The sequence below is a fragment of the Barbus barbus genome, assembly GCF_936440315.1.
Source record: "Barbus barbus genome assembly, chromosome: 19".
NCBI classification, from domain to species: Eukaryota; Metazoa; Chordata; class Actinopteri; order Cypriniformes; family Cyprinidae; genus Barbus; species Barbus barbus.
The window spans coordinates 9,144,761-9,160,416 of record NC_136747.1 but is presented as its reverse complement, the minus strand read 5'-3'; the positions used below and the strand labels follow the sequence as shown (position 1 = coordinate 9,160,416).

The following is a 15,656-nucleotide window of genomic DNA, read 5'->3' as shown; positions in this document are numbered from 1 at the left end:
TGACACAAAAGTCATAATATTATTAAAATAAAATCATATCTATCTTTCTTTAAGGCCTATCATGAATTTCTTTTCTCAAAACATGACTATTCTCATGAGATTTTTTGTATTTATTTTTTATGACACAACTCTTTTTTTCTTGTCTGTTTTTTTTTTCCTTTTGCAGGCATATTTTTTTGAGAATATGTCTTGAATATATCTTTCCACTTTCTAATCGACGCTGCTTTTTTCCTTCATATATGCTGAAAAATATATACATATTATTTGGCTCAATATATTTTGCAAGTAAATTTATCTTGTTGTAGGGGTGTTTACATACTTTTACTTGGGGGAAAAAATACTGATTAAAAAATGAGTAGTGCATTTGGTATGTAGACCACATCAGGTAGAAGTTTAAGTGCATTTAAATATTTATCGGTGTGAAAGTGCCTTGAATAAGCACCTCCAATTAGCCCTGGTCAGCGGGCCTGCAGCGCAGCGGGACCCTCTGAATGTTTTATTACAGGCTGATGCATTGGGCAGCGTCAGTGTTTGTCATTACTGGCTTTCAGTGGTGACCACAGCAGGGCTCGGGCCTCAACAGAGAGACGTCGAAATCCACATCTGCTTGAGCGCACTCATCAATACCACATCTGCAGAATGGCCAACGTTCACCTCATGGTGAATGCATCTTTGTTATAAGTCAGACGGTCGTAGAAAGGCATTTCTGAGCTTAATGACCCTTAATGTAGATTTACAGGGTCAAGAACCGAGCTGGATTTGGCTGCGTTCGAAGTTTTCGCCCGGTTTGACACAAGGCCTTGGTATCCCACGCTGTTGCAGCCGAGCCCATTACATCTGACACAGTTGTTTTTTTGCCACACGTTTTGACATTTTTCTTGGGAATGATAAAAAATGAATGATGACCTCAATAGTCTTTTACATCTGCGTGAAGATCAATACGGTGTGGGCGAGTAGGTTAGGGGGTCTCCAGAGGTTGTGGGGAGAAAAGGAGGGGGCTTCTCCAAGGCGCGCTCTGCTTGTACACGAGCTGCCGGATTCTCTAACTACTGTGTTTAATTGGAGGCCCGGGCAGGCTGGCAGACGGGGTGCTGAGTGGGGCTGTCAGTGCCGAGTGGTACGGCAGGGCGGCAGCAACGCTGGGGCTCCTCTCCATAGAGAGCCCGGGAGTCCCATACATTATTGATTGCTCCTGAGATAAAAGAGGATGCTATGCCGTGCACCCTGCTTCTCGGGGAGGAAAATGAAAAAGGGAGACACAGGGAGAGAGAGAGAGAGAGCGCGATGCCCTGGCTTCCAGCATAGTGTCGAGGAAGAAAAACAAGACCTTGAGAGTTTGATTCTTTTCCTTTTACAGTGTTAGAGTATCAAAGTGCTTCTAATATTCATTATTCATAGGTAGGCTCATCACAAACGGGTATTCTTTCACAATGCTGCATCTTTTTAAGCACTTCTTGTACATACCACAAAAGAATAGCAATTCCTGCAAGACATTCTTGGGCATAATGAAAAATTACAAGTGTTTGGTCGTGAAAAGAAACGGCAAAAAATCAGGAACTCGTATAATGCAGCCAGTGATATTATAAGTGATGTTGGGCTTGTTGCTTATAGATATGGGCAGTTGCAGGTGGCATTTTTTTGGCCTTATTTCCAGAATACAGTTACCTATTTGAACTTGTTAGTGGTTCACACCACTGTGACTGCTTTATCATTGTTTATGTGTAGACTGTTATGTTGACATTACATTAGACTACATTTAAAGACTACACTACTGAACTCTCAAAATGAACGTATAGCTTTTTTAACAGTTTTACAAAATGAATATTCTACATTTGAAGTAACTTGATTCAGCATCTTTATGCCATTAAACCTGCTTTTGATGCAGCAGTAAGAAATTGCTTTAATAAATGTATAGCCTCCAATGCACACATATTAGTAGACTATAAATAATATTTTATTTAAATAGCTAGGGAAAATAAAGTGGCTTGAGCTTACATATCTTATGAGTTTTGAGGACATTAAAATTCCCATTTTTAATTTGGTGCACTTATGCTGTGATAACATGGTCATTTGGTCCTTGGGGGAGTTGGAAAACTTATTTAATGGGGCTAAAACCAGTTCAAGGTACAAAAATAAACCACTTTGGTTACACTTTATTTTACAGTACGTGTACTTACAGTGTATTCACCTAAGAAAGCACTTGGTGTAGTATAAGGTAACTATGTGAGTTAAGGGGTAGGTTCATGGTTAGTACCTAGTCATTACCCAGATATTGTAATAGCAAAACATAGCAAAAAACTGGGGGGGGGGGGGGGGGGTAGCTCTACAGAAGTCAATAGTGTCATTATTCAGCTCAAGTCACTTAAATATTGATTCAGTTCAGTTTATTAGGAGTGTCAATGTTGCAAAATGCATCAATTATGATTTTTTTTTTTAACACCTATATAGAAAGCAATAGAATAATTATTTAGCTCCAGTTAGGTCAGTGTTGATTCAGTTCAGAATGTGTGTAAAATAATCAATTATGAATCAAGTTCAATTCAGCTATAAGCAGCTCTACAGAAGTCAATAGTGTCATTATTCAGCTCAAGTCACTTAAATATTGATTCAGTTCAGTTTATTAGGAGTGTCAATGTTGCAAAATGCATCAATTATGATTTTTTTTTTTAACACCTATATAGAAAGCAATAGAATAATTATTTAGCTCCAGTTAGGTCAGTGTTGATTCAGTTCAGAATGTGTGTAAAATAATCAATTATGAATCAAGTTCAATTCAGCTATAAGCAGCTCTACAGAAGTCAATAGTGTCATTATTCAGCTCAAGTCACTTAAATATTGATTCAGTTCAGTTTAATAGCAGTGTCGATGTTGCAAATTCATCAATTATGATTTTTTTTTTTAACACCTATATAGAAAGCAATAGAATAATTATTTAGCTCCAGTTAGGTCAGTGTTGATTCAGTTCAGAATGTGTGTAAAATAATCAATTATGAATCAAGTTCAATTCAGCTATAAGCAGCTCTACAGAAGTCAATAGTGTCATTATTCAGCTCAAGTCACTTAAATATTGATTCAGTTCAGTTTAATAGCAGTGTCGATGTTGCAAATTCATCAATTATGAAACACTGAAAAGTAGCTCTACAGAAAGCAATAGTATAATTACTCAGATCAATTGCATTGAATGATTGAATATCTTAATTGTAATTTAGTTTGATGAATCAATTATGGAACTTCAATTCAGCTATAAAGCATAAGAAAACTGGGTCACACTTTATTTTAAGGTCCAATTCTCGCTATTGACAAACCATTAACTACGACTTTTGCCTCATTAAACTACTAATTTGCAGCTTATTAATAGATAGTAAGGTAGCTGTTAAGTTTAGGTATTGGGTAGGATTAGTCTACATAGTCATGTAGAATATGTGCTATAATAAACAGCCAATATGTTATTAATAGGCATGCTAATAAGCAACTTGTTAATAGTGAGAATTGGTCCCTATACAAAAGTGCTACCAAAAAATGTGCCATTATTCAGTTCAGTTTTGTCAGTGCAGTCAAATCAATACTGCAAGTGTCTTTTAAACCTCTACACGCACAATGCATCTGTATGCCAACTGTCACGCTTCGCATTCCATAAAATTTTAATATTAATTCAGGTTAAATTGACCTTACAGCCTAACGACCAAGGCAAATGGCACAAAACGCCTTCCACCCTTCACCCAGAGGAGCGTGAGCGGCGATCGCTGACACGGGTCATGCTCTCAGACGCCACCACGACGTGGAGGAGAGACAATAGTACCCTGCAGGACGCTGTGGATGCTCTGCCTCTGCCGCTGTTCCCTGGGACCCAGGGGGCCTCCGCATGCGTGCAGCCCACGGAAGCAGCAGATGTCGGGGCTGCTGGGCCGCCGCTCCCCCCGCTCCTGCCCTGGGGCTGTGTGCAGAGCGAGCTGCGTGTGTAGGACACTGGGACAGATGGCAGGGGTGCGGGCAGGGCTGAACAGAGGATGCGAGCCGTCCGCAGTGCCAACACTGGGTTCATAGGCATGTATGACATGTTTACCTCTGTGGATTGAAACCTATAAATGTGCCCTTTATTGGTGATGGCTTTTACTCCTCTGGACTGTTAATGTAGTGCTGCAAACATTTGACTGTTAAAATCGAACTGTGTCAAAGGTGATTGTTTTTAGGAGTTAGTAAAAGGAATGTTTTTGATATAGTAACACAAATTTATAACAAAGAACATTTGTTCACGTAGTGTACATTCCTGAGGAAATGTGTCTGAAAAATGTAACGTCGGCACTTCTAGATGACTAAAGTGTGTGTCTGGTGGACAAAACAAAGCCGAGAGCTGCTCTGTCATGAGCTGTCTGGGATGACAGCGCCATCTAGCGTTCAGGTGATTTGAGACTTTAACTCAACACCAAGTTGTGCAAGCAAGCAGCATCTCTCAGACACAGACCTCCATGTGTGAAATATAGGCCACTGTGTCTGGAAAAGATACAGAAAAAGAGAGAAAACAATATCCTTATGTAAGCAGCGATGACAGGAAGGTGAAGGATTGGTGAATATAAACTATCAAGACTGAAAGAAAACAACATTATCTTGGCAATAAGCTTGAATCATACTGTTTTTCCGGCTTGTTTATTTATGATATTAAAAAAACTGCAAAACTTCCATAGTTTGAATAACACAAAGCAGACACTCAAACAGATGATAGAGATACTAAAGTGTAGAATATCTGCTGAATTAAATAAAAAGCTGCTTGACCGATGATGAAGAACATTCTGTAGGTATACAGATATTCATCTGGCATTGACCTTTGACCCATATGTTTTTGACCTACTAATATTCTACCAATAACCACAAAAATAATTCATTTGGGTGTTGTTAGTGCAATTTAACCTGAAAAATGGCCTTATTTGTTGCCTATAATCATATTATGATACGATATGATGATTTATTTGTGAGGGACCCCCTTCCTAACTTATAAAGGGAGATATATTTATATGTACACTATACGGATTTCTTTGTATAGTGAGAAAAATAGTGGTATTAAAAAGGCAGTGTTGCCAGAATAAAGTAATTTGCTTTTTATTGTCATTATACAAAAGCCTAGAGAAATGATTAAACTATTACTTTGTATTAAGTTAACAGTGTCTTTTTTCAGTCAACTATTGCAGTAATGTTAGACGTAACCCTGAAGAGAAAAAAATCTATTAAATTTAAATTTATTTGCATACGATTTACATAATAAATACCGTTCTAAAGCAATTTAGTGCCACAGTGAGCAAGAGCAAGGCCACAGTGGTGAGGGGAAACTATATATAAAAGATATAAGACACAAATGCAAACTATTCCTATTCCACTATTTCACTATTTACTACTAATTATAATAAAAATCTCAATTAATCTCTTGGTTTCCAAACAGACTTTAGAAAGCAGAATGAAGCTGTAATACAGTCAAATTTGCAAATGTGTTGAAAAAGGGATCAGTTTATTCAATAATTCAAATTTGCTGAAAATGTATTCACCCTCACACCTTTCAAGATGTAGATGAGTTTATCAGAAAATATTTGGAGATTTAGCGATTTAGAAATTTCATCGCTTGCTCACCAATGGATCCTCTGCAGAGAATGGGTGCCGTCAGAATGAGAGTCCAAACAACTGATAAAAACATCACAATAATCCACAAGTAATCCACACCACTCCAGGCCATCAATTAACATCTTGTGAAGTGAAAAGATGTGTTTATAATAAACAAATCCATCACTAACTTCAAACAGTTGCTTTCAGCTAAAATATGAGTCATCTATCTATAATAAATGATAGATGTCTTTGCTGAATCAGGGAGGAATGGACTTCTTTTTTTTTTTTACTGGAGGAAACATTGTGGATTATGTACTCATTTTTTTGCCAAAAGTGACATTTTACAGTTAAAACTCCTTAATGATGGATTTGTTAACTACAAACCTGATTCCAAAAAAGTTGGGACACTGTACAAATTGTGAATAAAAACAGAATGCAATGATGTGGAAGTTTCAAATTTCAATATTTTATTCAGAATACAACATAGATGACATATCAAATGTTTAAACTGAGAAAATGTATAATTTTAAGGGAAAAAATAAGTTTATTTTAAATTTCATGACATCAACACATCTCAAAAAAGTTGGGACAAGGCCATGTTTACCACTGTGTGGCATCCCCTCTTCTTTTTATAACAGTCTGCAAACGTCTGGGGACTGAGGAGACAAGTTGCTCAAGTTTAGGAATAGGAATGTTGTCCCATTCTTGTCTAATACAGGCTTCTAGTTGCTCAACTGTCTTAGGTCTTCTTTGTCACATCTTCCTCTTTATGATGCGCCAAATGTTTTCTATGGGTGAAAGATCTGGACTGCAGGCTGGCCATTTCAGTACCCTGATCCTCCTTCTACGCAGCCATGATGTTGTAATTGATGCAGTATGTGGTCTGGCATTGTCATGTTGGAAAATGCAAGGTCTTCCCTGAAAGAGACAACGTCTGGATGGGAGCATATGTTGTTCTGGAACTTGGATATACCTTTCAGCATTGATGGTGCCTTTCCAGATGTGTAAGCTGCCCATGCCACACGCACTCATGCAACCCCATACCATCAGAGATGCAGGCTTCTGAACTGAGCGCTGATAACAACTTGGGTTGTCCTTGTCCTCTTTAGTCCGGATGACATGGCGTCCCAGTTTTCCAAAAAGAACTTCAAATTTTGATTCGTCTGACCACAGAACAGTTTTCCACTTTGCCACAGTCCATTTTAAATAAGCCTTGGCCCAGAGAAAACGCCTGCGCTTCTGGATCATGTTTAGATATGGCTTCTTTTTTGACCTATAGAGTTTTAGCCGGCAACGGCGAATGGCACGGTGGATTGTGTTCATCCAACTATGTTTTCTGGAAGTATTCCTGAGCCCATGTTGTGATTTCCATTACAGTAGCATTCCTGTATGTGATGCAGTGCCGTCTAAGAGCCCGAAGATCACGGGCATCCAGTATGGTTTTCCGGCCTTGACCCTTACGCACAGAGATTGTTCCAGATTCTCTGAATCTTTGGGTGATATTATGCACTGTAGATGATGATAACTTCAAACTCTTTGCAATTTTTCTCTGAGAAACTCCTTTCTGATATTGCTCCACTATTTTTCGCCGCAGCATTGGGGGAATTGGTGATCCTCTTGCCATCTTGACTTCTGAGAGACACTGCCACTCTGAGAGGCTCTTTTTATACCCAATCATGTTGCCAATTGACCTAATAAATTGCAAATTGGTCCTCCAGCTGTTCCTTATATGTACATTAAAATTTTCCGGCCTCTTATTGCTACCTGTCCCAACTTTTTTGGAATGTGTAGCTCTCATGAAATCCAAAATGAGCCAATATTTGGCATGACATTTCAAAATGTCTCACTTTCAACATTTGATATGTTATCTATATTCTATTGTGAATAAAATATAAGTTTATGAGATTTGTAAATTATTGCATTCCTTTTTTATTCGTAATTTGTACAGTGTCCCAACGTTTTTGGAATCGGGTTTGTACAAACATACAGCTTTTCACCTCACAATATGTTAATTGATGGACTGGAGTGGTGTGGACTTTTGTGTGTTTAAATCAGCTGTTTCTGATGGCACCCATTCACTGCAGAGTATCCATTGAGTGAGCTAGTGGAAAATTTCTCCAACTCTGTTCCAATGAAGAAACAAACTCATCTACATCTTGGATGGCCTGAGGGTGAGTAATTTTTCAGAAAATGTTGATACTTTGACAGCCCTAATAAATTTATTCTATGAAATTGTTTACAGTGCTCTAGACCCCCTGACTTCTTCCACTTAAAAGGAGCTGTCTCCACCATTTTTATTGTTCAACTTCTCAAACCTAATGGTTGCTCCGCTTCAGTTGCCTCATATAATAGCAAGATTCCCTCTGGTTGCACACAGGACTGTTCACTAACTGTATCATGGCCACTTCGTATTCTGACATCCATTTGACATACTGCTTTTGCATACTATTGCATATTCGGACGCGGGGTTTACCTCAGCCCTCATGAAATAGACTAGGTTTAGGTTGAGATGACATGTATTATTCATCGCAACGCCCCATTGTTTGACCATTAAGATGATGTAACATCTCCATTTTGGCACGCGGGCGAACTGTCTGGGCCCCGCTACACCAGGAGACGCGTCTCTTGACTTTTTGAACTCCGTTGGCTTCTCCACACGACGCCAGCCGTGTAAGCGCATCGTATATCACGGGTGAGAGGGAAACGATGGCATTGCCATTGATAGCGTTTATGCTTCGCCGCCTCACCAACATAATGAGCACATTATCTGCGCGCTCTAGGACTGCTGCTCGCCCACGCACTTTAAATATTCACGTCCTGTGTGTACGGGGGGAAAAAAAAAAGGTATGAGACAGTTGGTGAAGAAAGACTGAAAAATGACTGCATCGTGTTTTTCTTCATCAATGCGTCTGTAACAGCTTAGAATATGTGTGCATTTCCAATATTCAAATCTACTTTACCGTATGCATTAGCGGAAATAAATGGACAGCTATCATTCTTGCGCTTCAGCACCATGGACAGCACTAATTATCTGACAAGATTCCGTCTTTTTCCAGTAACAGTATAAAGCTGTTTCATTTATAACCCAACATACTTTGTACAACAAGACAAACAAGCAAATCAATGCGAGGCAATGCTTGGTGAATGGTAAATGGCAAATGGTATGTGATTGGTTCGAAGTCATTGTTTTCATACTTTTACTTACATTTTTTCACATTTGAAAGGAAATATTAAAATCTAAATGGAAAATGTAAGCTTCTTAAAGTACTGAATGCCTCTTTGTAACTGCTTGTGTAACCATGGAAATAACACTCATTGACTAAAGAAGAGAGAGTGTGTGTTAACATGAACATAACCTGTCATGTGAGGACATGCGCTTTTCTAAGCATTCCTAACCACAAAACATATCCCAAGGTTAGTCGTAATGAGCAGGCATAGAACTACTTGAAGAGTTTGTGGAATTTCTACAAAAATGTAATTTCCATCATTCAGAGCCTCATAATAGATGCGCAACCTTGAACGTGGCTTATGGTGTTGCAACATTGCTAACAAATGCTCTGAGAGCAATTAAAACTTTAAGGATGTTTTTATTATTTTTTTTATCACATATCTCTGTATATATGGTTCTCCAAGTTGAGGGCATGGAGCAAAAACCAATTATATTTTCTTAATTATTCGCAGCTTTAGGCTTAAATAACTTGAATGTGTGTTATTGACACATCCTGTAATAGCCTATAAATTAAATGCTACCGACAGTTGCGACACTATATGCTATACTATGTGTTGCGTTCTGACAAACACCCAGTGAACTCCTTTTTTTTCTTTCTTTTTTTTTTGGAAGATGGAACAAGTAGGCTAGATTAGTTGTGCAGATTGGCACAAGACATGCATCTAAAAGGTCATTGCATTACGTATTTGCACATTATTTTTCATTTAATTGTTAGAATTAGTTTAGGTAGATGTCGCAATTTGTAAATAAAACGAACGAAAAAGAGGATACACAGTGTGTAAAGGATAGGGAGATCAGCCGCGCATGCGCATCGTGCGCACTCCAGCAGATACAAACTTTGGCTGATGAAGACACGAAAACAAGCAACAAGGATCGATTACTGAACATTCGGTAGTAGCCTAATTTATTTGATCTATTTGATAAAAAAAAACAATATGTGCGCACATGCATCGTTTTGCTTGGCAAGCGCCTTATCATAAACCGACTATGAAAATGAATATAATATGAGGGATGTCATTTAAATGAGTTTTAATAGCGACGTATCTGCAAAATCCTTTGCCTGTGGCATTTTAATGTTCCGTTGCCCTTGTGATTTATTTAATTACGCAGACTAGTTAAATCCTCTTTATTGACTTTGCGTTTATTGACATGTTTATTGCTGTCGCCAATATTTCAGCATCTCTCCGCTTGATTTAATCGCAGTAAATGTAACGATTCCGTACAGTCCTATTTGCATAAACGTGTGCTTATAAGACATTGGGTTTGATCGTGTAGATAGCCTATATAAGAAAATATCTTCAGTGTTTTGACTTTCACGGAAGCAGAGTTGCGTCGATGATTCATTTTTGCTGCAGATGTATTGTCATAAACATGCAGTAGTGGGTTAAGTCATTCTCATCCATACTTTGTCATACTGTAGATGGTTGTGTTTCTGATAAGCATATTGTAAACATATGTGATGTTCGTCGATTCCCTGAATGCACACAGCAGTTAGTGTGCAAAATATGGGCTACTGTAAAGAGCTTCAAGGGGAGTCGACTTTTAGTACATTTCTTAGAATTTTAAATTGTTTGTGAGATATGAATCCACTTTATGGTAATAAATAATGACCTATTTTATGTTCGCTGATATAATTGTCTGATAATGATCTTGCGGTCTGCTGTTGTTGCTATGGCTACCTCCTCCAATATTTCTGAGTGACTATTTATGCTAAATATGAGCAATCATTTTTATATTATATATATTTTTTTTTAGTTACAGAAACGTGTGAAATTTTTGTTGAATGTTTATATAAAGACCTAAAGTTTTTTGTTGTTGTTGTTTTCTTTGTGGGTGCCCCACCAAAAACACGCGCCCTGGCTTGCATATGAACGACTAATCAGCATATGATTTATGAACTAATTTGCATTATTCTCTTTTTAATCCTCTGTGTTCATTATTCTGATATTCAGTTTTAGCTAATGAAGCATTTACAGTGCCTCCTGAGTATTCAGAATATGAAGGGGTTGATTAAACTTAATTATAGAGCAAATAAGCTCTTTGTTTAAACAGCATTTTAATCCAAACTAAGGGTGTTAGGCTATAGTTTAGAGTTTACAGTTAAATATGAGGAAATCTATGGAAATATTGCATGCAGACTATATTGTATATAGATTCAATTATTTACAGTATGATGTTCTTGAGAGTGTAGATGACATGCAGTGGAGTGTTTATGTCTTGGAGAGTGTGTCTCATCAGTGGGTGGTTTTTCACTTTGAAGAAAACATCAACTATAGTAGGCATGGATACGGCTGACATTCAAAAAAAAAGTCAAACCTGCAATTATTAAAACTGTGTGAGAAATAATCAACAAAGTGATAGCTGTAGGTTAAAGGGGTAATTCACACCTTGACAAGATTGATTTTTAATAAACGTTGGCTGTCTGTGGAATAAAATTAAATTAAATTGGTGCTACATGACTAGAGTAAACCGAGAAAAAGTTTGTGCTGAAAATGCAGTATTGTAGCCTATATTTTGGTCTAAGACTCTGAAAGGCTGGAAAAAATTGAATTGAATTGAATTGAGGTCACGTTGAGAAATGCAGTAAACTGTTGTATAACTCAAAATTATGACTATTTAAGCTAAGAAGGTTAACAACTGCTTTATTCAATATTTTAGGTTGTTAATGATGTATGATTGTAATCGCAGGTCTGAGAGATGGCCTCTTGCTCTGGGTTGTGTGGATCCGGTCAAACTGCCAACTGCGGCTGTCATGTCTTCGGAGTGCGCTCCTATTTACATCACTTCTATGAGGAGTGCACAGCCTCAATGAGGGAGCAGCAGGAGGACTTTCAGAGCCAGAGATCACCGCTGCGGTGGAGCTCAAGCTTCTGGAAGGTATTAGAGAGGACCAGACTCTCTTAAAAATTAAGGTTCCAACACGGTCTTTTGGCAGAGATGCCTTAGACAGAGCCAACATCCTGTAGAGTTTAGCTTCAACACACATGCCAAGACATTTCTAGTAAGTCTGAAGATCTCGATTAGTTGGTTCAGGTGTGTTTAAGTAGGGTTGGAGCTAGACTCTGCAAAACAGTGGCCCTCCAGGAACAGGTTTGGACAACCTTAGAAGAACCATTCTGGGTTCCCAAAAGAAAAGAACATTTTATTTTCCTAGGGTGAAGAACATTTTAAGAATCTAAAGAACCTTTTTCCAGTCTTGAAAAATAAAGGTTCAAAAAAGCAGTTTTCATCAATGCCATAGAAGAACCATTTTTGCTTCTCAAAAGAACCTTTCAGTGAACAGTTCTTAAAAGAACCATTTGTTTTTCTTAGTGTGAAAAACATTTTAATGATCTGAAGACACTTTTTCCACTATAAAGAACTTTTTGTGGCATGGAAAGGTTCCATTGATGTTAAAGGTTCTTCGTGGAACCAGTAATGCCAATATAGATCCTTTATTTCTAAGAATTAAGTTTTGTTGTGTTGTGCAGCTGTGATGTATGTTGTATATGTTGTTTTATGATTTAAATGTTTGCTTCAGTCCAAACCAAATTCGATTGATTTCACTTTGGAAGGTGTCTTGTTGTTTTGAAGCATGGTATATTTTTTAAATGCTTTCATTAACAAAATGAATACCACTGAAAATATGTACTGCCTAAAATATGTGACCCTGGACCACAAAACCAGTTATAGGTTGCACAGTTATATTTGTAGCAATAGCCACTGTATGGATCAAAATTATCAATTTTTTTTTTTTTTTAAGTAAAGATCTTGTTTCATGAAGTGTAAATGTCCTAAATATGTCAATATGTCAAAATATAATTTTTTATTAGTAATATTCATTGCTAAGAACTCCATTTGGACAATTTTAAAAGCAATTTTCTCAATATTGAGTTTTTTGTTTTGTTCTTTTGTACCCTTAGATTCCAGATTTTCCAATAGTTGTTTCTCGGCCAAATATTGTCCTATCCTAACAAACCATACGCCAATGGAAAGCTATTTATTCAGCTTTCAGATGATGTACAAATCTGAAAAATGACCCTTATGACTGGTTTTGTGGTCCAGGGTCATATATGCATAATCGGTAGCGATTCACGTTCAGATTCACTTCACCAACTGTCAATCACATCAAGCAACCACAACACCTTTCAGGATTGACTGGTCTTTTCAGCAGGGTTATAAACTGAATCAAACTTGTTCTCTCTTAGGTCTCGCTTGCTGTTGGAGTCGTGCTCCTGTCAGTGGGGCTGGTGGTCATGACAGTGGGCTATTCCATCCCCACTCGCATTGAGGCTTTTGGTGAAGGTGAACTGCTGTTCGTGGACCGGCAGGCCATGCGTCACAATCGCTCACTTCATATATGCGTGCTGGTCGGGACGGGGCTTCTTACTCTGGGTGGGGTTCTGATGGCAGGTGGAATCCTGATGTCTAACTTTTCCACAACTCCCTCAAAACAAGAAGACTCGAGAGGAGAACGGAAGGGGGGAACCAGAGTCCCAAGTTCAAGGAGAAGCCCAGCAGACCCTGTAATGAAGCCTCCCAGCCCGGTCTCTAGTGACGGAGGAGCATCTCCTCTCGCTAGGGACGATAAAGTTCAGCAGGGCTCGTAAAAGAGCTGTGTGACAATGCCTGTTCAAGAGTGCTGTTGAAGCAGTCAACAAAAGCTCCTTGTGTATTTCAATGAGAAATTTGGGAGTGTCTTATTTGTGTTTTACAATTATGTGCTAAGAGAATTAAATTGGCAAGCCATCTGTTGTCCAGCACTTGTATAATTATCGTCAAAATATTTTTTTGTATTTTTGTATTGATCAAATGAAGAGCCACTAAGTGGTTGCAAGGCAGCAAAAGAAAGTTCTGAATAGTTTTTTTTGAACAATTTTACCTTTTTACCTTTTTTTTTTTTTTTTTTTTTTTACAATTAAATTTCTGTTCATTAATGTATCATGGTTTTCTTAAAAATATGAAGCAGCACAACTGTTTTGACATTGAGAATAATAAATGTTGGGGGTTTTTTGCAAAGCAAATCGGCATATTAGAATGATTTCTGAAGGATCGTGTGACACTGAAGACAGAGTAAATATGCTGAAAATTCAGCTTTGCATCACAGGAATTACATTTTAAAGTATATTAAAATATAAAACTTTACATTTAGAAACAAAATTTAGAATTTTAAATTGTAATATGTCACAGTATAACAGTTTTTACTGAATTTTTGATTAAATAAAAATAATTAAATATTTGTGAGCATAAAAGAACAACAAAAAGCTTACCAAACCGTTAAACGGTAGTGTATAAAATAGAATTATCTGTTTATGACTTTTAATATATTATATTTAAACCATCTTCTGTACCCAGTATATATCTTTAAACTGTAAAGATGGTTCAAGAAAGAAAAGACCAATCACAATTTAGGATGCCAATACAAAACCAATTGGAATTCAGAATGTCATCACTATTGGAATCTGAATGCTGAAGATTCTAAACACAAGTTTGAATGGAATCTGGTTTAGAATTTAGCTTATTAGTTTTGAACAAACCCTCTCCAGAATGTTTGAGCAATATTAATACAGAGCTGCCTTGCAAACACTTGTACAAATGCCAGTCTGTCACAATAATATGCACAAACCTACTCTCACTGTCTCTATTTCTGTATCCGTGATATCTTTTCTATCAGATGTTCTGCTCTTATGCATAACATATCAGGTAATAGTGTTGTTCTCAATGAATTTTTACCCTTTACTCTTTCATGAGCTGCATGTCGTGTGAAAGACTAAGTGGGATTTAATGTACACAACTTGTCTAGTCTTATTCTCATTATGTTAATGTATATACTGTAAATGTTCCTCTCTAAACAAGCCCAATAAATCAATGTCAGCATACTCAATGCACTTGACTTTGTGTTATTAATATTAGTTGTTTTTTTTCCTGAAAGATCATGTTTATTGACACCTTTCATTCATTGATGGTGTGAATGAAAGAAAACCACACTCAGAAAGGTGTCTTTTTTCATGTTTTCTATCAGTAGGCAGGTTGAGTGACTGTAAATAGATGCAGGAAGCAGCAATGACTCATCCCAACCCTGTTCCCTGCTTCCACTAAACCGCTTTCTCCCTCTTTCTCTCGCGAGGGCTCGCTGTGAGTCACCTTTCCTCATATAACAGTCATAGCTCACAGTACGTGGGCTGTTAACAATCAATTAACCAGTGCTCCACACATAGAGCCATCATCAAGAATCCTTCACTCCTCTGCGGCTACAAGTATTCAGAAAACGAGTGAGACGGGAATAAATGTTGTTTGTCGTCAGCTTTAGGTCATGTGCTTGATGCCTGTAATGTGTTGGCAGGCTGTTAACACGTTTGTTTAGAAAAGCCACACCGGATGAATGCTAAAGCGTGTTGGATGCCTGGGTGTACTGAAAATATGCGCTCAGGATGACCTACCCATATGCATTCTTTTAATTTTGGGGATTATGTGGGTTAGTCATGGTTTAAATTTTTGCAGTACATCCTGAATGTTTGATATCATGCACTACTCACATTTCCAGGTTTTTATTTATTTTTTTATTTTTTTTTGCAGTGGTAGTGCTTTTATCTGCCTTAAGAGATGTTTATCCATTTTGTTGTGACAAATGACAGTTCACTCAAAAATTAACATTTTGTCATCATTTACTCATTGATGGACACATTAAAATGTAGGTCTTCACTCTCATATTATTACAAACATTGCATACAAAGATTACATCAGATATTGCAAACCATAAACATCATGACATATGGTCATGTGACGGTCAAGAACCAACAAGGTTTGACGTTAAAGGAGCAGTTCACCCAAAAAGTTGAACTATCTTTGAAAAAGGCCA

General features: G+C 37.5%; 1 protein-coding gene across 1 annotated transcript in view; it reads left to right on the top strand.

The window, feature by feature from the left end:
* LOC306884870 (neurensin-1-like) overlaps positions 1-14,684 on the top strand; it is a 181,138-nt gene extending 166,454 nt beyond the window's left edge. Inside the window, exons 4-5 of the mRNA XM_079441098.1 lie at positions 11,507-11,695; positions 13,006-14,684. Of these exons, the coding sequence (XP_079297224.1) occupies positions 11,516-11,695; positions 13,006-13,407 (582 nt within the window). The 5' untranslated portion in view covers positions 11,507-11,515 and the 3' untranslated portion in view covers positions 13,408-14,684. The remainder of the gene's footprint in view (positions 1-11,506; positions 11,696-13,005) is intronic.
* The last annotated feature ends 972 nt before the right edge of the window (positions 14,685-15,656 follow it).